The 22961-nt window shown below is 38.6% G+C and overlaps 1 protein-coding gene across 4 annotated transcripts in view; it reads left to right on the top strand.

Annotated features, from left to right (window-relative positions):
- The window catches only part of SPIN1 (spindlin 1), an 81717-nt gene that overhangs the window by 28633 nt on the left and 30123 nt on the right, over window positions 1–22961 (top strand). For 3 of the 4 annotated variants that reach the window (XM_086315669.1, XM_086315671.1, XM_086315670.1), the window contains exon 2: window positions 4568–4781. In XM_086315669.1, coding sequence (XP_086171795.1) covers window positions 4730–4781 — 52 coding nt within the window. In that variant the 5' untranslated portion in view covers window positions 4568–4729. Of the gene's footprint in view, window positions 1–4567; window positions 4782–11503; window positions 11583–22961 lie in introns of all 4 variants that reach the window. The other variant, XM_086315668.1, reaches the window with a different exon arrangement.

The following is a 22961-nucleotide window of genomic DNA, read 5'->3' as shown; positions in this document are numbered from 1 at the left end:
TTTGGCCTTGCCTTTCTTAGGGATTGGAATGAAAACTGACCTTTTCCAGTCGTGTGGCCACTGCTAAATTTTCCAAATTAGCTAGCATATTGAGTGCAGCACTTTCACAGCATCATCTTGCAGGATTTGAAATAGCTTTACTGGAATTCCATCACCTCCACTAGCTTTGTTCATAGTGATGCTTCCTAAGGCCCACTTGACTTCACATTCCAGGATGTCTGGCTCTAGGTGAGTGATCACACCATCATGATTATCTGGGTTGTGAAGATCTTTTTTGTACATTTTGTACATTCTTCTGTGTATTCTTGCCACCTCTTCTTAATATCTTCTGCTTCTGTTAGGTCCATGCCACTTCTGTCCTTTATTGAGTCCGTCTTTGCATGAAATGTTCCTTTGGTATCTCTAATATTCTTGAAGAGATCTCTAGTCTTTCCCATTCTATTGTTTTCCTTTATTTCTTTGCAGAAATCACTGAGGAAGGCTTTCTTATCTCTCCTTGCTATTCTTTGGAACTGTGCATTCAAATGGATATATCTCTCCTTTTCTCCTCTCTTCTTTTCACAGCTATTTGTAAGGCCTTCTCAGACAACCATTTTGCCTTTCAAATCTTACTTAATGGCCTGCCTCAAAGGACCCTGCCTCTCTGCCTCTTGTTCAGTCGCTAAGTACGCTAAGTACTGTTCGTGACCACATGAACTGCAGCACACTAGGCTTTCCTGTTTCTCATCATCTCCCAGAGTTTGCCCAAGTTCAGGCCCATTGAATCCTTGATGCCATCCAGCCATCTCATCCTCTGTCTCCCTCTTCTCCTTCTTCCTTCCATCTTTCCCAGCATGAGGGTCTTTGCCAATGAGTTAGCTGTTTTGCATTGTGCGTGTGTGCAAAGTCGCTTCATTTGTGTCCAACTCTGTGACCCCATGGACTGTAACCTGCCAGGCTCCTCTGTTCCATGGGTTCTCCGACAAGAATACTGGAGTGTGTTGCCATGCCCTTCTCCAAGGGCTCATCCAGCCCAGTGATTGAACCCATGTCACCTGCAGCCCTTGTACTGCAGGCAGAATCTTTACCACTGAGCCACTGGGGAAGTAGCCCAGCTCTTTGCATTAGGTGACCAAAGTATTGGAGCTTCATCTTCAGTCCTTCCAAAGAGTATTCAGGGTTGATTTCCTTTAAGACTGACTGGTTTGATCTCCTTGCTCTCCAGGGTACTCTCATGAGTCTCCTCCAGCATCACATTTCAAAAGCATCAGTTCTTCTTTGCTCTCCTTTAATGTCCAGCTCTAACATCCATACGTGACTACTGGAAAGACCATAGCCTTGATTATATAGACTTTAGTCGGCAAAATGAAGTCCTTGCTTTTTATCACACTAAGTTTGTCATAGCTTTCCTGCTTAGAAGCAGCGGTCTTCTAATTTCATGGCTGCAGTCACCATCTGTGATTTTAGAGCCCAAGAAGAGGAAATCTGTCACTGCTTATACCTTTTCCCCTTCTATTTGCCATGAAGTGATGGGACCAAATGCATGATCCTTGTTTTTTTTTGATACTGAGTTTTAAGCTGGCCTTTTCACTCTCCTACCTTCACCCTCATCAAGAAGCTCTTTAGTTTCTCTTCAGTTAGAGTGGGATTGTCTGCATATCTGAAGTTTTGATGTTTCTCCTGGACTAGCTTGTGAGTCATTCGGCCCAGCATTTCTCATCGTGTGCTTTGCATATAAGTTAAATAAACAGAGTGACAATAACAGCCTTGTATTCCTTTCTCAATCCTGAACCAGTCAGTTGTTCCATACAGGGTTCTAACTTGCTTCTTGACCTGCATACAGATTTCTCAGGAGACAGGTAATGGTCTGGTATTCCCATCTCTTTAAGAGTTTTCCACAGATTGCTGTGAACCACACAGTCAAAGGCTTTAGTGCAGTCAGTGAAACAGAGGCAGATGTTTTTCTGGAATTCCCTTGCTTTCTCTATGATCCAGCAAATGTTGGCGATTTGATCTCTGATTCCTCTTCTTTTTCCTAAACCCAGGTTGAACATCTGGAAGTTCTTGGTTCACGTAACGCTGAAGCTTAGCTTGGAGGATTTTGAACGTAACCTTGCTAGAATGGGAGATGAGTGCAATTGTCCTGTTTGACCATTCTTTAGTACTGCCCTTCTTGGGAATTGGGATGAGGATTGACCTTTTCCAGTCCTGTGGCCACTGCTGGGTTTTCCAGATTTGCTGACATATTGAGTGCAGCACTTCACTAGCATCATCTTTTAGGATTTTAAATAGCTCTGCTGGAATTCCATCACTTCCACAAACTTTATTGTTTGCCTGTTAAACTAAAATGCCTTGCTCAGCTCATGGATAATCTGACCCTGCCCATCTGTGAATGGCTGCAAAGAAAAGATTTACACATTCTTTCCAGAGGCTTGGCCATTCCCGGAGATATTTGCAAGACTGAAAACCCTTTTTACTTTACTTCCTCACTGCCTCCCTCTCTATTCTGCCTTTTGACTGTGGTTCTTCATTGCTTCTCTCTTGGGTTCTATAAAAGAACCTGGCATCCAGACCCAGACAGGATGGTTATTTTGAGACGTTAGTCTGCCGTCTCCTTGGTCAGCCAGCTTGTCTCTACACCTTGTCTCTTGGATTCACTGCCTGTTGTGCGGCGAGCAGAATGAGCATGGACTTGGTAATACTGCTTCCAGTTTTTTTTTCATTATAGGCATACCTCGTTTTATTGAAGGTTTGTGGCAACCTGGCATTGGCAGATGATGGTTAGCTTTTTTAGCAATAGAATCTTTTAAAATCAAGATATGTACGTAGTTTTCTTCAGGTATGATGCTACTGCATACTTAATAGACAACAGTATAATGTGAACATAACTTTTATATGCATTGGAAACCAAAAAATTCATGTGACTCATTTTATTGTGTCAACTTAAAAAACAACATGAGAGTTGTGAGTTAAGTTTTATTTGGGACAGAATGAGGACTGCAGCCAGGGAGACAGCATCTCATACAGCTCTGAGAGACTGCTCCAAAGAGGTAGTGAGGGAAAGTGAATATAAAGATTTTGTGAAGGGGGAGTTCAGTGCGATCAAGCTCTTAACCTAATAAGAGGTTTTCTGCTAGTCATGAGGAGCTGATGTCTTCATGAAGGGATTTAGTGCTTTTCTAGATATGAGGAGATGCAAAGATTGGAGTAATGAAATCAGTTCTTGAAAATATCCAACTGTCTAAAGACCTGTCTACCAGATTCTGTGGAGCAGAGTGCCTTATTCTCTACCCTGAACTCCCTCAGGGGGTGTTGAAGGTCAACAGCTGCAGCAGCCCAGTGTTCAGTCTCCACAGAGGCAGATGGCAAACGCCCTTGGCAAAAACCAGTTTGTAGTTGACAATTGACAATAATCGCTTTGTTGTGGTAGTCTGGAACTGAACCCGCCATATCTCTGAGGGATGCCCTATAACTTACTGCCACTTGAGATACTATCCCCTTTGCTTACTTACTTGTGTAGTGTCTCTCCCTTTCTACCTTAGCTTCAAACAGTAGTCGTTCTGAATATTCATTGAATTATATAGTCCATTTGATTTTAAATTTCCCTTGAAGTTTTCTGAAGTTTTATTTGTGTAGTTAAGAATTTTTTACCAGTTAAAATGATTCCTTTTCCCCTTGTTATTTAAACTTTTTAAATTATTTTAACTATTATGTTACGTTTTAGTCTCTAGAAAATGCATTCCCTTTAGTTCTTAAACCTGTGAACACATGGCTATAAGTTGTAGATAGGTAACTAATACATGAGAACTGAATGTAGTCAGGTGGTTCAGTTTGTGAACTGAAATTTGTGGTGGATATTTTTGTGTTTTATGAGAATATGTTTCCATAGATGTTTTACTACATGGACTGTAAACTGGACCCAAATTTGGTTTAAAGGATAAACCATTTTTATAAGATGATTTAACTTTTTGCCTGGGAATGAATGAAAATTGCTTTAAGGCTCCTCCAGAGTTACTGGATCTTTCCCTCTGGTTCTGGAATCTTGGGAGCAGAAAGGGAACTGCTAAGTCTTACTGACTGTAATCCCTTATCTTGGTTCACCGACCTTCCACCCAGCAGTGGCTCAGGCTTGAAGCGGATTCCAGTGTTGCCTCATCCTCCAGGAGTTGTTCCACTGTGTACCTGCTGCACCTGTTTCTTACTCCTGGTCTTGCTGGGTCTTTTTGTGTCCCGTCAAGAAGATGGGCTGTGCCAGTCTAAATCTTCTTTGACATACCAGTGTCTACCCTTTTCTGACTTGTGCCCGCAAAATGGATTGGGATACAGGGAAGCCCAAGGCTGTATTATGTTCAATTGACCGCCAAGAAACTACCCTTTTCTTTGTTGAAGGGTCTAGTACTTTATTTTCTCTTGCTTCTCTGTGCAGTCCTTGGCACCAAGGACTGAGAAATTAAAGTTAATTGCTTCTGGGCAAAATGCATTTTCACTGATGTTACATTTAAAATAATGTCATGTTTGATGGCTTACTTGGAGAAGTTTGCTCTTGTGTGATGCTCTAGTAATGAACTGTTATTTCACTGTTTTACAGAGTACTTAAGATTTCACGTATTTTTGCTGAACTTGTTTAAAAAAAAAAGCGCTTGGGATGATGGATTAACAAGAACATTGAAAGTCTGTGAAGTTTCAAATTGGAGCGTGTTGGATTTTCACCCTAGTCCAGCAGCTGTGCTGCTCACCTAAATACAGATGAATGAAGACCCCATTCGGAAAGACACCTGGCCAGCGGTCCAGAGCTGATGCAGGTAGGCAGTGCACTTCCACACTTGCTTTAGTGCAATAAATTTGAAGCGGTTGTAAAAATGGGGAATGCTCTCATGTAATTCCTAGTGGTTTGCTGTGCTTAAAGCTTTGTGTGATTTCTAGTATTTTATACATGTGAAAAACACAGGTTTAGGTTTGTGAAAGGTAGGAAATCATATTAATTTTTCCTGTGGTCTTTTGCAGTAAGTTATGGATGTCCAGTAAATTTAGCAAGTGAATTGTAAATACTTAAGAGGTTTCTAGTAAGTAAAGGTTTTATCATTGGTTTTTGAAAGAAGTGAAAGTGAGATGACTAGATGAGTATTAGATTTAGTGAGATTTAGAGTGTTTAATAGGAAAAAAGGTAAACTCAGCTTTTTGTGTATTTACTTGAAGGAACTGGAATGTGATGTATGGAAATGAAATGAATATTTAATAGAAATTCTTATTTTTGTGGCATACAGCTGATACTAGAAGTTTAGACTTTGCATGGTTTTTGTCTACCCTAGAAAACTAAAAGGTAAAAATCTTACAGGCTACAGAATAAAATGGGTAAGTAATAAATACATTCTTTTGTTGTTGTTGTTTTTTCACTAAGTTGTGTCTGATTCTTTTTCGACCCTATGGACTGTAGCCCTGCAGACTCCTCTGTCCAGGGGATTTCCCAGGCAAGAATACTGGAGTGGGTTGCCATTTTTTTCCTTTAGGGATCTTCCTGACCCAGGGATCCAACTTGTGTCTCCTGTGTTGGTAGGCAGATTCTTTACCACTGAGCCATCAGGGAAGCTCAGTGTTCTCTTTTGGACTTTTATTTTTCTCCATTCCAGAAATACATTTGAATATTGAAAACATCTGTCAAATATAAGTGAATCTGAGAATTCAGCTAGCAAAATTACTAGTAATCTTAAAATGGTTGCTGTGTGGTTTAGAATTTATTATATTTATTCGCTATGGAGTTTGTAATTCCTTTGTAGAGGAGCCACAGGGATTAAGATTTTAAGTTGCTTTTATCTCTTTGATTTTAGTGCCTCTCTTGTAAACATTGATTCAACTGTTACATTTGTCGATAAGATTAACTTGCAGTCATGGTGACAGACTGGAGTGTAAGTCAGCTGAGGGTTTACTATTCTCATTCCAACTCTCTCATCAGTTCTATCCTGCTCTTTTTTTATTTCTTTACTTCTTAATTTTTTAATAATTTGTTTATTTATTTTTGTTTACACTAGGTCTCTGTTACGCGTACAGGTTCTCTAGTTTCTCCTAGCAGGGGCTGCTCTTTGTGGTGCATTGCCGTGACTTCTTGGTGCAGAGCACAAGCTTAGACACATTGGCTTCAGCAGTTGCCACATGCGGGCTCTAGAGTGCAGGTTCAGTTGCCACATGTGGGCTCTAGAGCGCAGGTTCAGTTGCCACATGTGGGCTCTAGAGCTCAGGTTCAGTTGCCACATGCGGGCTCTAGAGTGCAGGTTCAGTTGCCACATGTGGGCTCTAGAGCTCAGGTTCAGTTGCCACATGCGGGCTCTAGAGTGCAGGTTCAGTTGCCGCATGTGGGCTCTAGAGCACAGGTTCAAGTTGCACACAGGCTTAAATTGCTCTGCGACATGTGGAATCTTCTCAGACCAGGGATCAAACTTGTGTCCCCGGCATTGGCAGGCAGATTCTTATCCACTGCACCACCAGGGAAGTCCTGTCCTGCTCTTTTACTAGCTGTGTAAACATTGGTGCCTTCTGTATCTTCTTAAGCCTTGTTTTTCCTTATCTAAACAGTAGTACTGTTATGTATCTACTGGGGTTATTATGAAGAAATAAATGTGTTTTTGTGTGTGAGGTGCTTAGCTATATGCCTAGCTGCTCTGCAAAAAGCATTGTTTTTGTTGATCATACTATTTTAACAAAATGTTTATTTCATCTCATTTGTTTCAAAAATTGCTGTCAACAAAAGTTTTTGTTGATTGGTGAACCCCGCATGTTTCTGTAGCTTGAAATAGTAATTGTACCCCAAGTCTTTTTAGGCACACCATTCTGAATTCATCACTCCTATTTTCTTCATTGATTTAAAGTCATATTCTTAGTTAGGAGAGAGAACTGATTAAAGTGATGTGTAGTATGGTATAAGTAATTGAAGGAGCTAAACCAGGAGATGTTACTGTTAAGGGAGAGATTATCTAATCCTAGCCAGTACTTTGATCTTATATTTTCTTATCCTTTGATAATTTCTTAGAGCATGTGGCATAGCACTAGAGACAGAGTGGGTACTCTGTAAATTCCGGTTGGCCTATTGTTTAATATTTTAATGTGTAAGATCCTGGGGTCATTTATTTTTCACTGTTATGTATTATACTCTTAGATCAATGATCCCTTTGATCAGTATTATTTATAAAATTATTTTAATCATTTTTCCTGTTAACATAAATGGAGGCTCTGTTACTTTTAAATCTTTATATCAGTAACAAATGTGCCCATTAACAAATAAAATTCACCTAGAAAGGGGGTTTCTTATTTTCATGCATCAAGAAACCTAGATAGACATTCCAGAGTTGCTATGGTGGCTCAGATGTGCCCTTAGTCTGGTGCCATCTCAAAACTGAAGCGGGGAGCCTTCAGTGTATAGGGCTCCTAGGATATTTCTCTTCCACTGTGGGCCATTGGATATCTGGACTTATTACTTAAGGCTCCCAGAGCAAGTACCTGAAGAGAAACAGGCACAGAAGCATGGTGTCTTCTATTGGGGGTCTTGAAAGTTATATGGGTTCACTTTTGTTGCATTTTGTTCATTGATGCAGTCTCAAAGGTCTGCTCAGGTTCAAGGGAGTGTGCATGTACTCTGCTCTATAGGAGAAGTGTCAGAGAATTATGGTCATGTTTTAAAACCACCACAGTGGGCAAATCCTAATACCTGACAGTGTTTGTCATTAGGGCATGTGTAATCAATAAAAATTTGAAAATTGAATATTTGCATTATCTCTGTATACATAGTTCACCATAATAGGGATTTCTGTTTTTTAAATAACTTAGATTTATTTGTATAATTACGTTGAATTTTAATTGGTTTCTAAAGTGGTAGTTTATATATATATCTAATGATGTTAAGCCGCAAGTCCTTTTACCTGATAAAATTTTTCATGTTTTCCCCCCATAGAATTAGCCTCCATTTTTACTAGTTTATCAAATATAAATTTTCTCCTTTTATGACATTTTAATCATACTGATAAGTACAGGGAATGGTAATAATAGACGGATGTGCCTGCTGCTGCTGCTGCTGCTAAGTCGCTTCAGTCATGTCCAACTCTGTGCGACCCCATAGACGGCAGCCTACCAGGCTCCCCCATCCCTGGGATTCTCCAGGGAAGAACACTGGAGTGGGTTGCCATTTCCTTCTCCAATGTATGAAAGTGAAAAGTGAAAGTGAAGTCGCTCAGTCGTGTCCGGCTCTTAGCGACCCCATGGACTGCAGCCTTCCAGGCTCCTCTGTCCATGGGATTTTCCAGGCAAGAGTACTGGAGTGGGGTGCCATTGCCTTAATACTCAGATTAACAACTGTTTTTACTATATTCAGATGTTTTTAAAACCTCGATTTTTCCATTTACCAATCAATAGAAATTCACGAGTGAAATGTCAAATAGTGCCAAAGACTTTTATCAAAAAGTAGGCATTCTGTTCATTTTGAGTTTTGCCTTCAGTATTTGTAAATAATGAATATACAAATTTTTCTTTATTAGATATTGAAACCTGTTGAGGATTCTTTTTCACATAACATCTTCTTCTCTCATTAGCCTTTTTGTTTTTTTTAAATGAAATCTATTTAATTTTTTTATTGAAATACAGCTAATTTGCGATGTTGAGTTAGTTTCAGGTACACAGCAAAGTGATTCAGTTGTATATGTGCTGCCGCTACTGCTGCTAAGTTGCTTCAGTCGTATCCAACTCTTTGCAGCTCTGTAGACTGTAGCCCACGAGGTTCCTCTGTCCCTGGGAGTTTCCAGGCAAGAATACTGCAGCGGGTTCCTGACCCAGAGATTGAACCTGCATCTCTTACATCTCCTGCATTGGCAGGCAGGTTCTTTACCACTAGCTCCACCTGCATATACATGTCTGTTTTTCAGATTCTTTTCCATGATAGGATATTACAAGATATTGAGTATTGTTCCCTCCACTATATGGTAGGTCCTTGTTTACCTGTTCTATATATGATAATGTGTTTATGTTAATCAGAAACTCCTAATTTATCCCCTCCCCCCATTATATCTCTTCTGGTAACTATAAGTTTGTCTTCTGTGTCTGTGAGTCTATTTCTGTTTTGTAAATAAGTTCATTTGTATTATTTTTTAAAATTTCGTATGTAGGTGATAGCATGTGATAGTTTTCCTTGACTGCAGTTAATATTATAATCTCTAGGTCTCTATAGTAGCTGCAGTGCCATTATTTCATCTGTTTTTATGGCTGAGTAATAGTCTATTGTATATGTATACCACATCTTTATCCATTCATCTGTTGATGGTTACTTCTAGGTCTTAGCTGTTGTAATTAGTGCTGTTATGAACATGGGGATGCATGGATTCCAGCGTCATATGGTAGCTCTGTGTTTAGTTTTTATGGAACCTCTGTACTGTTCTCCATAGTAGCTGTACCACCTTACGTTCTCCAGCCGTGTAGAAGAGTACCACACTCTGTGTAGCATTTATTGTTTATTGACTTTTTAAAGACAGCCATTCTGACTCGTGTCTGTCAGTCAGATACCTCATTGTTTGTACTTTTGATTTGCATTTCTTTAATAATTAGCAATGTTGAGCTTATTTTCATATGCCTGTTACCCATCTGTGTGTCATCTTTGGAGAAATGTCTGTTTAGATCTTCTGTCCTTTTTTGATTGGGTTGTTTGTTTTTTGATACTAAGCTGTATGAAGTTTGTATATTTTGAAAATTAATCTCTGTTGGTAGCATCATTTGCAAATATTTTCTCCCAGTCTGTAGATTGACTTTTTGCTTTGTTATGGTTTTCTTTGCTGTACAAAAATTTTTAAAGTTTAATTAGATACCATTTGTAAAATTTTTGCTTTTATTTCCATTACCGTAAAAGACAGAGCCAGCTGCCCCGCCCCCACCCGCTCCCCCCACCTCCCCAAATATTGCTGTGATTTATGTCGGAGTGTTCTGTTTCCTCTAGGAGTTTTATAATACCCAGTCTTACATTTAAGTCTAATTCCTTTTGAGTTTATTTTTGTATATGGTGTTAAGAGAATGTTCTAATTTCATCCGTTTACATGTAGCTGTCCAGTTTTCCCAGCAGTACTAACTGAGAAGACTGTCTTTTCTCTATTGTATGTTCTTGCCTCCCCACAAACTCTCAATTGTATATTCTTGCCACTCAGAAACTCAAAGTGTGTGAGTTTATTTCTAGGCTTTCTATCCTGTCCATTGATCTCTATGTCTGTTTTTGTGCCAGTATCATACTGTTTGATTACTGTGACTCTGTAGTATAATCTGAAGTCAGGGAGCATGATTCCTCATTGTGTTCTTTCTCAAGATTGTTCTGGCTATTTGGATTCTTTTGTGTTTCCATACAAATAAAATTTTTTGTTCTAGTTCTATGAAAAATACCATTGATAATTTGAAAGGAATTGCATTGACAGTAGATTGCTTTGGGTAGTATGGCTATTTTAACATTATTGGTTCTTCCATTCCAAGAACACAGTATATCATCAGTTTCTTTTCATCAATGTTTTATAGTTTTTGAAGTTCTGGTATTCTGCTTCCTTAGGCTTTATTTATAGATAAATTATCTTTCTTAACGCTTTATTATTATTTTTTGATATTTATTTATTAATTTGGCTCCTGTTCATGGATCACAGCCTTCTCGTGGTGAAGAGGCTTGTGTAACTAGAGATCTCTTCAAGACAACTGGAGATATCAAGGGAATATTTCATGTAAGGAGGGGCATGATAAAGGACAGAAATGGTAAGGACCTATCAGAAGCAGAGTAAGAAGGGTGGCAAGAATACACAGAACTATACAGAAAAGGTCTTAATGACTTGAATAACCATGATTTTGTGGTCACTCACCTAGAGTCAGAAATCCTGGAGTGTGAAGTCAAGTGGGTCTTAGCATTTACTACCAACAAAGCTAGTGGAGAGGTGGTAGAATTCCAGCTGAGCTATTTACAGTCCTAGAAGATGAGGCTGTTAAAGTGCTGCACTTAATACGTCAGCAAATTTGGAAAACTCAGCAATGGTCACAGCACTGGAAAAGGTCAGTTTTCATTCCAGTTTCAAAGAAAGGCAGTGCCAAAGAGTGTTCAAATTACTGTAGAATTGTACTTATTTCACTTGCTAGCAAGGTTATGCCCAAAATCCTTCAAGCGAGGCTTCAGGAGTTTGTGAACCAAGAACTTCCGAATGTACAGACTGGTTTAAAAAAAGGCAGAGGAACTAGAGATCAGATTGCCAACATTTGTTGGATCATAGAGAAAGCCAGGGAATTCCAGAAAATCATTTACTTCTGCATCATTGACTATGCTAAAGCCTTTGACTTTGTGGATCACAACAAACTGTGGAAAATTCTTAAAGAGATAAGAATACCAGACTACCTTACTTGTCTCCTGAGAAACCTGTATGCAGGTCAAGAAGCAACAATTAGAGTGGGACATGGAACAACTGACTGGTTCCAAATTGGGAAAGGAATATGACAAGCTGTATATTGTCACCCTGTTTATTTAACTTCTATGCAGAGTACATCATGTGAAATGCTGGGCTGGATAACTCACAAGCTGGAGTCAAGATTGCCGAGAGAAATATCAACAACCTCAGGTATGTAGATGATACCACTCTAATGGCAGAAAGTGAAGAGCAACTAAAGAGCTTCTTGGTGAGAGTGAAAGAGAAGAGTAAAAAAGCCGGCTTAAAACTCGATACTCAAGAAACCAAGGTGGTATCCAGTCCCCTCACTTCATGGCAAATAGATGGGGGAAAGTGTAAGCAATGACAGACTTTATTTTTTTGGGTTCCAAAATCAACACGGACAGTGACTACAGCCACAAAATTAAAAGACACTTGCTCCTTGGAAGAAAAGCTATGACAACCCTAGACAGTATATTCAAAATCAGAGACATCGCTTTGCTGACAAAAGTCTGTCTAGTTAAGCTATGGTTTCTCCAGTAGTTATGTGTGGATCTGAGAATTGGACCATAAAGAAGGCTGAGTGACAAAGAATTGATGTTTTTTAATTATGGTGCTGGAGAAGACTCTTGAGAGTCCCTTGGACTGCAAGGAAGTGAAAGTGGTCAATCCTAAAGGAGGTCAACCCTGAATATTCATTGGAAGGCTTGATGCTGAAGCTCTAGTACTTTGCCTACCTGTTGTGAAGAGCAGACTCATTGGAAAAGACCCTGATGCTGGAAAAGATTGAGGACACGAGGAGAAGGGGGCGACAGAGGTGAGATAGTTAGATAGCATCACCAACTCAATGGATATAAATCTGAGCAAATTCCTGGAGACGGTGAACGACTGGGGGCCTGGTGTGCTGCCGTCCTTGGGGTCACAAAGAGTCAGACATGACTTAGCGACTGAACAGAAACAACAGTGAATATTTGGCTGCACCAGGTCTTAGATGTGGCCCACAGGATCTTCGATCTTCATTGCAGCATAGGAGATCTTTTAATTGTGGCATGTGAACCCTTATTTGCAGCATATGGATCTAGTTCCATGAGCAGGGATTGAATGCAGGCCCTCTGCATTGGGAGCATGGACTCTTAGCCACTGAACCCCAGTGAAGTCCTTAGAGTCTTTTTGATGCAGTGATAAATGAACTTGTTTCCTTAATCTCTCTTTCTGATACTTCATTGTTAGTATACAGAAATACAAATGATTTCTGTATATTAATTTTATATCCAGCAACTTTATCAAATTCACTGATGAGCTCTAGTAGTTTTCTGATAGCATCTTTTAGGATTTTTTATGTGAAGAAAGCTGAGCGCTGAAGAATTGATGCTTTTGAACAGTGGTGTTGGAGAAGACTCTTGAGAGTCCCTTGGACTGCAAGGAGAGCCAACCAGTCTACTCTAAAGGAGATCAGTCCTGGGTGTTCTTTGGAAGGACTGATGCTAAAGCTGAAACTCCAATACTTTGGCCACCTCATGCGAAGGGTTGACTCATTGTAAAAGACTGATGCTGGGAGGGATTCGGGGCAGGAGGAGAAGGGGACGACAGAGAATGAGATGGCTGGGTGGCATCACCAACTTGATGGGCGTGAGTTTGAGTGAATTCTGGGAGTTGGTGATGGATAGGGAGGCCTGGTGTGTTGCAATTCATGAGGTTGCAAAGAGTCGGACACGACTGAGCAACTGAACTGAACTGAACTTACGTATAGCATTATGTGATCTTGACAGTTTTACTACTTCTTGAAACTTCTAAAAAAGCTTTGGCTAAAAATGTATTTATTGTTTCTGTCATGATTACTACATAAATATTGAACATTTGAGCCAAGTAATGCAGTATGGTTACTTTTTTTTGGTACATTATGTTTTTCTTGGAGTTTTGTGATTGCTTAATTTTTTTCTATTTGTTTAAGTTTCTTTGCAAGTTGGAGTCTTCTAGAACCTCTAACAGCTTTATGAAACTCCTCTCAATGTAATTTCCTGCATGCCGAATGTAATAGATAATCCATCTGTCCTTGTTTTTCTTAAGAGAGTCTTTTTCTAGCACCTTCTGTCATTTTCTATTCTGTTGATTATTCTCTCGATCTGATACAACATTGTCATCCTTGGAGTTTCTTTTTCCTCTTTTATATGTTAGATTCTCCTTTTTCTTGGTTGCTGTGCCTTTGTTTCTTAGTGTGTACTCTTGCCTAGCTAAAGCGTGTACATCTTTAAAAGTTTCATGAATAGACAGTGGATGAGTTGATTGTTAGAAAGCTACAGGTGTAATGTATAGTGATTCATTCATATTCTTTTCGGTTCTCAGATTTACTGAAATTGTCTTTAATAACAATTTTCAAAAATGCACATAAAAAGGGCTTCCTTGGTGGCTCAATAATAAAGAATCCGCCTGTCAATGCAGGAGACACGGGAACATCCCACATGCTAAGGGGCGATCAAACCCGTGTGCCACCACTATTGAGCCTGTGCTCCACAACAAGAAAAGCTGCTGCAGTGAGAAGTCTGCACTGCAACTAGAGAAAGCCTGGGCAGCCAAAAATAAGTAAATAATACAGTAAAAGTAAATTTAAAAAAAAATGCTGTTTATTTTGGAACTTGTCTGGATGAGCTTGTTAAAACAGTTTGAGTGTATATAGTTTTTCTTGCCTGTTATTGTTTGGGACGATTCAAGTGACTGTACTGTTAGGTGAATCATAGAACAGTTTATTTTGTAAATTATGCTTGTTTTTCCTCACTTCAGTCAACAAATAGATGTAACTGTAGCTACCTAGTGAAGGGTCTTGTTCTGTTTTCCACTGGAAAATCTGTGATCCTCAGATGGGTGATATGAAGCCATTGTCAATAACAAACTAATCTTAGTGCCCAGTAAGTATATACGTACCTACCTGTTCTTCTGTTACTTGCCTTTTCCCCTGAACAGTATGTAGTTGTGACCTCTTCTTAGCAATATATAGAGAAATGGCTCATGGTTCTTTACAACTGAGTAGTATCCCATTGTGTAGAAGTATGAAGTTAGTTTGTAGAGTAGTCATTTATTTGGACGTTTGTGTTGCTTCTACTCTCCTGCTACTGGAAATAATAACTGCAGTGAATAGCCTTGCCCATTTGTCTTACCACTGTCATTGGGATAGATTTCTTGAGGTAGCACTGAATCAGATCTCAAGTATATACGTAGTTACGTAATATACCGTCACCTTCCCCTGTGTGGGCTTTGTACCGCTTCACGTTCCTAGTAGCAGGCAGTCTGTCAGTGTTTCTTACAGCCTTGCCAGTGGTGTGTGTCACCAGCAGTGTAGGGTTTTCCCATCTGATGGATGAGGAATGGTATCGCTGTAGTTTTAAAGGCCTCTCTGACCTTTTTCTGTTCTTATCTCACCCATTTTTTCTTCTCTGCTTTCTGAAAGTCTTTTAATGTCAGAGATAGTAACTTTTGTCTATGTTATGACTAATTTATCTTACGTGCTGTTGTATGGCATCAGCTTCTTGGAGAAAACCTTTTTGCGTCCCTTGTCTCTTGCTCCCATCTGTATGGGTCCCTTAGCCTGCTTCTCAGGATTGTGTTGGACTTCTGACGTGGTTTCTTGAGTCCTCCGTGTCTACAGGGCTTTTCTCTCAATTTCTGGAGTATCTTCCAATAATTTTGAGAGATTTGTTTAAGCTGTAAAATTTTGAGCCCATACGTGAATGTAAATGCCAGTTGGTAATTTATCTGATTACAGAATTCAAGCTTTGAAGTAATTTTATCTCAGTTTTGAAGGCATCACTTACCTCTTGTTAATCTAGCCCAGTGTTGATGGTCAAAGAATAAGTCTAGTACCTCTTTTTTATAAAGAATTTTTTAAAAATAGACTATTTTTGTAGAGCAATTTCAAGTCATAGCAAAATTGAGCCACAGGTACAATGGTTCCTCATATATCCCGTCTCTTCAGTGTTTCCCAGCAGCAGCAGCCCACAGCCACTTGTACTTTTGTTAAATAAATGCGTCTGTTGCAGTGACACATCATCACCCTGAGTCTATAGTTCACTGCAGTGTTCACTCTTGGTGATGTGTGCTCTGTGGGTCTTGACAAGTAATGACACGAATCCTCCCTTGGAGTATCACACAGAGTGGCTTCACGGCCCTAAAATCCCTCTTTGCTGCAGCTATTCATCCCTGCCTCCGCCTTAACCTTTTATTGTCTGACCTTTCATTGTCTCCATAGTTTTTGACTTTTCCAGAATATCATATAGTTGGAGTCATAAATATGTAAACTTACCAGGTTAGTATTATGGATTTAAGTTTCCTCCATGTCTTTTCATGGCTTGATGGCTCTTTTTTCTTTCAGTACTGAATAATCTGTTGTCTGGATATAGTACCAAGTGTTTATCCATTCACCTACTGAAGGATGTCTTGTTGATTGCTTCCAAGTTTTGGCACTTATGAATAAAAGTCCTATGAACATCCATATGTAGGCTTTTATATGGATATAAATTTTCACCTCCTTTGGGTAAGTGTCAGGGAGCATAATTTCTGGGTCATATGGTAAGAGTTTTGTTAGAAACTGCCAAATTTCCATTTCCATCAGCTTTGAATGAGAATTCCAGTTGCTTCACATCCTCTCCAGAGTTTGCTGTTGTCAGTTTCACCATTCTAATAGGTGTATTAGTGGTGTCTCATTGTTTTGAGCCTGTATTTCTCTGATGACTTATGATACAGAGCATCTTTTCATGTGTTTATTTGCCATCTCTGTCTTCTTTAATGAGGTGTATATTAAGGTTTTCGGTTCATTTTTTAAAGGATGTTTATAATTAGTTTGTTTTCTTGTTGCAGAATTTTAAAAGTTGTATATATTATAGATAACAATACTTTATCAGATGTGTCTTTCACAAATATTTTCTTAGCATCTTGACATTGTCTTTCATAGAGCAGAAGTTTTAAATTTTAATTGTCTGACTTATCAGTTATTTTTTTCATGGATTGTGCCTTTGGCATTGTATTGGGTTGGCCAAAATGTTCCTTTGGTTTTAAAGTAAAAATAAAAGACACTTTTTTCATTTTCTTCAAGAACTTTATTGGACGACATATTGTTTTTTGTTCCATTACCTTCTGTAATTTTTTTAAGGCAACTTCATAATTCCTTCTTCCCAAAGCTTTATATCTTCTTGAGCAAAGAACTGTTCCAGGTGCTTTTTACAGTCTTCCAGGGATTTGAAATTGTTTCCATTAAGAGAATTTTGTAAAGACTGAAATAAATGGAATTTTGAAGGTGCAGTGTCTGGTGAAATGGTGTATGAATCAGAAGTTCCCAGCAAAGCTGTTACAGTTTTTGCCTGATCATCAAAGAAACATGCGATCTTGTGTTATCCTGATGAAAAGATTATGTGTTTTCTGTTGACTAATTCTAGATACTTTTTGTCAGATGGTCTAATTGGGAGCAGTGCTTGTCGGAATTGTTTGATTTTCTAGAAGGAGCTCATAATAGAGGACTCCCTTCCAAATCCCACCATATATACTATATAATCTTTGGATGAAGACCAGCCTTTGGTGTGGTGGTTCCTTTTGCTTGTCCCACAATCTCTTCCAATTATTATTCAGTGTACTTTTCATCACTCATCACAGTTTGTTTTAAAAACAGAATGTTTTCATTACGTTTAAGTAGAATTGCTTGCAGAAATACCGTTTCTTCATGGGGCTTCCCTGGTGATCTAGTGATCAGGAATCCACCTGCCGTTGCAGTGGACACGGGTTTGGTCCCTGGTCTGAGAAGATCGCACATGTTGCAGGACACCTAAGCCTGTTGTGCCACAACTACTGAAGCCCACATGCCTCGAGCCTGTGCTCTGCAGGAAGAGAAGCCCCCACAATGAGAAGCCCTTGGCACTGCAACTAGAGAGTAGCCCCCATTTGCTGCAACTAGAGAAAGCTGATGGGCAACAGCAAAGACCCAGCACAGCCAAAAATATATATGTTTTTTTAATAAAATAAGGTTTTTCCCACTTATGTGAAACCCAAATACCAAAGTGATTAACATAAACCAAACTGGTGCACATGATTTTCAGCACTTGATTTGGATGTTTTGAGTATGTTGGCTGTCTCCCACGTGGTATAACATTGATCTTTCTCAGTTAATGTCTGGGTTTAATGGCTATCAACTTCAACTGGTCTCTCTGATAAGTCACAGCACCTTCTCCATACACTGCACAAATCAGTTGTGTTTTCTTGAAATAATAAAGTTTTCTTCTGTCTTCAGTATTAAAATGACTGGAAATGGCTACACAAAATTTCACCAATTTTGATAAGTTTTTTTTTTTTTTTTTTTTTTAATGCACACTGAGATGACAACGGTCACAATACAGTCTAACAGAATTGTTTCAAATGAAGTTAAAGACAGCTAAGCACTACCACAGCCATCTTATAGGAAAACTGAATGAACTTTTTGGCAGACTCAGTATCTAAAATGTGTTCAACATAACCAAGGTTATCTAGATTTTCTCCTATTACTACCTTTCAGGGATTTTATATTTTATAGTTTTTAATTTTACATTCAGGTATATGATCTGTTACGAGTTCATTTTTGTGATGGATGTAAGGTCTGTGTCTAAATTCACTTTTCTGCATGTAGCAGTCCAGTTGTTCCAGCACCATTCGTTGAAAACACTGTCTTCGTGTGTATTACCTTTGTTCATTTGTCAAAGGACAGTTGACTGTATTTATGGAGGATCTCTTATGGGCTTTCTATTCTGGTTTTTTTTTTTTTTTTTGATCTGTTCATTCTTTCACCAATTCTTTTACACTGTCATAATTAATGTAGCTGTATCAAGTCCGATAATGTCCTCCAGTTTTGTTTTTCAACTTCAGTATCCTGTTGGTTGTGTCTTTTTGCCTCTAGAATTAGTTTGTTGATATCCTCAAAATAACTTGCTAGGAATTTGATTGGGATTGCGTTTAAAACCTATGGATCAAGTGGGGAAGAGCTGACATCTTGATGATATTGAGTCTTCCTGTCCATGAGCATGGAATATTTATCCATTTAAATGGTTCTTTAATTTCTTTGATCACAGTTTTGTAGTTTACCTCATATATATATTTTGTATGTGGAATCAGTACTGATGTCTTCTTTCATCTTTTGTACTAGTGATTTGTATCTTCTTAGTTAGCACAGCTAGAGATTTATCAATTTGGATCTTTTTGAAGAACCAGGTTTTGATTTTGTTGATTTTTTTTCTCTCTTGACTTGTAATTTAAGTTTTGTTGATTGCTAAGTTTTATAATATCTGCTTACTTTGCATTTAATTTGCTCTTCTTTTTCTGGTTTCCTAAATTGAAAGCGTAGATTTTTGGTTTTAAATCTTTCCTCTTTTCCAATATATGCATTTCATTTAGTCCTATAAATTTTCCTTTAGTTAGTATCAGTCACTCAGTCATGTCCAACTCTTTGCAACCTCATGGACTGTAAACTGCCAGGCTCCTCTGTCTATGGAATTCTCCAGGCAAGAATACTGTAGTGGGTTGCCATTCCCTTTTCCAGGGGATTATCCCCAACCCAGGGATCATCTCCTGCATTGCAGCCAGATATTTTACCATCTGAGCCACCTGGGAAGCCCAAATACCCCTTTAAGCACTGCTTTATCTGAATCCCACAGATTTTAGTAAATTGTACTTTTGTTTTCATTTAGTTCAAAATATTTTTGTCTTAAAATTTCATCTTCGAACCATGTATTTAGAAGTGTGTTATTTAATCTCCGAGTATTTGGGGATTTTCCAGCTGTCTTTCTATTACTGAGTGTAGATCTCATTGTGGTCTGAGGACATTTCTTTTATCCTCTTTTAAATTTGTTAAAGTGTGTTTGCTGGTTCACGATATAGGCCCTCTTAATGAATACTCCAAGGGATCTTGAGAAGAAGGTATATTCTTCAGTTGTTGGGTAAAGTGCTATATATATGTCAGTTTTATCCATGTGATTAATGGTAGTATTGGGTTCAGGTGTGTCTTTTTCCAATTTTCTTAAGGCTGAAGCTGTCCATTTCTGATAGATATAGTGAAGTGTTTTCAACTGTGATAGTGAATTCATCTATTTCTCCTTGTAGTTCCTATGGGTTTTTGCCTCAACTAGTTTGATGCTCTGTTGTTAGGTACATACACATTAAGGATTGTTATGTCTTGTTGGAGAATTGAGACCATAATTGTTACATAATGCTTTTCTCTATCCCCAGTGAAATTTTTTGCTCATAAATCTCTCTGAAATTGGCAGCTCAGTTGGTAAAGAATCCACCTGCAATGCAGGAAACCTGAGTTCGATCCCTGGGTTGGGAAGATCCCCTGGAGAAGGGAAAGGCTACCCACTCCAGTAGTCTGGCTTGGAGAATTCTGTGGACTGTGTATAGTCCATGGGATCACAAAGATTCGGATACGACTGAGTGAGTTTCACTTTTACTGGGAAGCCCAAATGCCCCTTTAAGGGCTTTCTCTTGATCCTTGTTACCTTGGTACCTCTTTCTCCATCTGTTTACTTTCACTCTGAATATATCTTTGTTTTTAAAGTGAATTTCTTACAGAAAATCTACAATATGGTATTGCTTTTTCATTCAGTATGACAATCTCTTTATTGGAGTGCTTACTTAGACCATTGGCATTTAAGGAGATTACTGGATTAATATCTGCCATACTTATTGCTATATTGCCCTTGTTCTTTGTTCATATTTTTGTCTTCTACTCTTTTTCTGCCTTTTAAGGTTTTTTTCTTGCTTATTAATTTATGGCTGCACCGTGTTGTCATTGCTGTGCACAGCCAAACTTCCAGGTTCTATGAGTGGGTGCTACTTCCCAGTTGCAGTCCTCAGGCTTCTCGTGTGGGGACTTCTCTTGCTGCAGAGCACAGGCACTCAGGCATGCAGGCTTCAGTAGCTGCTGCGGGCTTCAGTAGTTGTGGCACTTGGGCTCTGGAATGAGCAGGCTTCAGTGGTTTTGGTGAGTTGGCTCAGTAGTTGTGGCTCACAGGCTTAATTAGTTGCCCTATGGTATATGTGATCTTCCCAGACAAGGGATAGAACCCATGTCCCCTCTATTGGTAAGCAGATTCTTAACCACTAGACTATAAGGCAAGTCCCCTTTTATGGTTTTAATTGAGCATTATGCTTGATTCCCTTTACTCTCTTTTCTTACCTTGTCAATTATACTTTTTTAAAAAACTTTCAGCTCTAGAGTTTGCAATATACAACTAATTCTGGTATACTGTCAAATAATGTGGTAGAGCTTCATTGGCAGTGCAAATATCTTGTAACAGCGAAGTATTCTAATTCTTCCGCTCTAGTCCTTTGTATTGTTGTCTTTCGCTTACATATAAGCTCCATAATCATTTAGTACATTGTTGCTAATATTACTGTGAACAAAATGTTATCAGTTCAATTAAAAATCAGAAAAATAAAAAGTTTTTATATTACTTTCACTTATTCTGTTTCTAATGTTCTTTCTTTATGTAGATCTGAGTTTCAGAGCTATCTTGTTTTTCTTCTCTTTGAATAATTTCTTTTAACATTTTTTGAAGGGCAGATCTACTGGCAACAGATTCCCTCATCTGTGTTTGAGCAAGTCTATTTCTCTCACTTTTGAAGGATACCTTTGCAGAATATAAAATTTTAGGTTTTTTCTTTCTTTTCACTATAAATATTTCACTCCAGTATCTTTTTGCTTCCATGCTTTCTGAGGAGAAGTAGGATCTAATTCTTAATTTTGCTTTTTTTTAAATTGTGGCTTCTTAAGAGGTTTTTTTCTTTTTCTTTGATTTTTCTCACATTTGAATATGAAAAGCCTATTTAGGTTTTATTTTGTTTCCTTGGCACTTTTCCTGGTTGGTGTTCTCTGCGCATCCTTGTCTGTGGTTTGGTGTCTGACATTAATTTGGGGCAAATTGTCGTTACTACTTTACATATTTTTTCCTGTTTCTTTCTTATCTTTCTGATATTCTCATTATGTACATATTATACTTACGTTGTTATTTAACAGTTCTTGGATATTTTGTTTTTCCCTGCATCTTTATCTTTTTTTTCTCTTTACTTTTCAGTATTGGAAGTTTCTTTTGACATATCTTCAAGCTCAGAAGTTGTTTCCTTAGCTGAGTCTATTTGGTCTACTAATGAGTCTATCAAAGCATTCTTCATTTCTGTTTTGGGGTTTTTGATTTCTGCTGTGTCTTAAATCTCTTTGATTTTTAAAAAATATTATTTTGGTTATGCTGGATCGTCTTTAGGACTTCCCTGGTGGCTCAGACGGTAAAGTGTCTGCCTACAATGCGGGAGACCCAGGTTCGATCCTTGGGTTGGGAAGATCCTCTGGAGAAGGATGTGGCAACTCTTGCCTGGAAAATCCCATGGATGGAGGAGCGTGGTAGGCTACTGTCCATGGGGTCGCAGGCTTTTCATTGCAGTGGCTTCTCTTGTGTGGAGTCCTGGCTCTAGGCCAGTGGGCTCAGTAGTTGCTGTTCCTGGGGTCTGTCTAGAATACAAGCTCAATAGTAGTGGCAATAGGGGCTTAGTTGTTCTACAGTATGTAGGATCTTCCCAGACCAGGGATCAAACCCATATTTCCTGCATTGGCAGTGGATTCTTTACCACTGAACCATCAGGGAAGCCCATCTGCCATGTCTGTCTGTTTTTTCTTAAACATTCCATTTTTCTGCTTATATTACTCATTTGCTCTTATTTATTGTCTACTTTTCTCATTAGAGCCTCTTAGAGGGTGGAGATATTGATTAATATCCTCTGTACTAAGGAGGAACTTTGAGACCAGAAGTGAAGTGGGCATAAAGTGTGATTATGAAATTTAGTGTGGGTTGACAGGATCGGCTGGACGACCATCCATAGGCATTTGCAGCTGCACTTCATACGGCTGAAAGGGCTCTTCTAGAGATGCTTCGGATAGATTTGATCTCTGTTCAGCTGCCCACTCATCAGTGTATGTCACATGCTGGATGAAACTGAGGGGGAATGGCACTCTTAGCATTTGGGATAGTGTTTGGCACTTTTTATCTGTGAAGTAGAATGGACAGCCCTGTACAGACCAACTGACCTTTTTCGTTTATCTTTTTAGAATTGTTATGTAATTGCAGAAATTTATGTTTAAAAACTGCATGTCTTGATGTAATGCCAAGGAGAGAACTTTGCGATAACCCAGAAGCCTTCTTCCTCCACCCAGGTGGATTATGTTACTTAGTGTGAATTTTGATCAATATGGTATATATTTTGAAGCACTCTGTAAATATTGATAAGTTGTTGTTTTCTTATTCAAAATATTTGAATTTTCATTGTGACTTAGTGTTTGAAACATGAAGTTTTAAAAGATTGTTTAATTTTCAAATATTGGGGTGTTTACGAATATTTATTTCTAATTTAATTCTGATGTAGTCAGAGGACTTATTTTGTATGGTTTGACATTAAGTGTATTGAGAGTTTATATTCTGAGTAGCATATGGTGTATCTGGGTTAATGTCCCATGTGAACTTGGAAAAAAGGTTTATTTTGGCATTACTGGATTGACATTCTGTAAATGTCATCTAA

The sequence above is a fragment of the Bos grunniens genome, chromosome 8 (assembly GCF_055505025.1).
Source record: "Bos grunniens cultivar Pamir isolate PY7600 chromosome 8, Bosgru_T2T1.0, whole genome shotgun sequence".
NCBI lineage: Eukaryota > Metazoa > Chordata > Mammalia > Artiodactyla > Bovidae > Bos > Bos grunniens.
The sequence above is the reverse complement of the archived record's forward strand: the minus strand, read 5'-3'. Positions and strand labels throughout refer to the sequence as shown.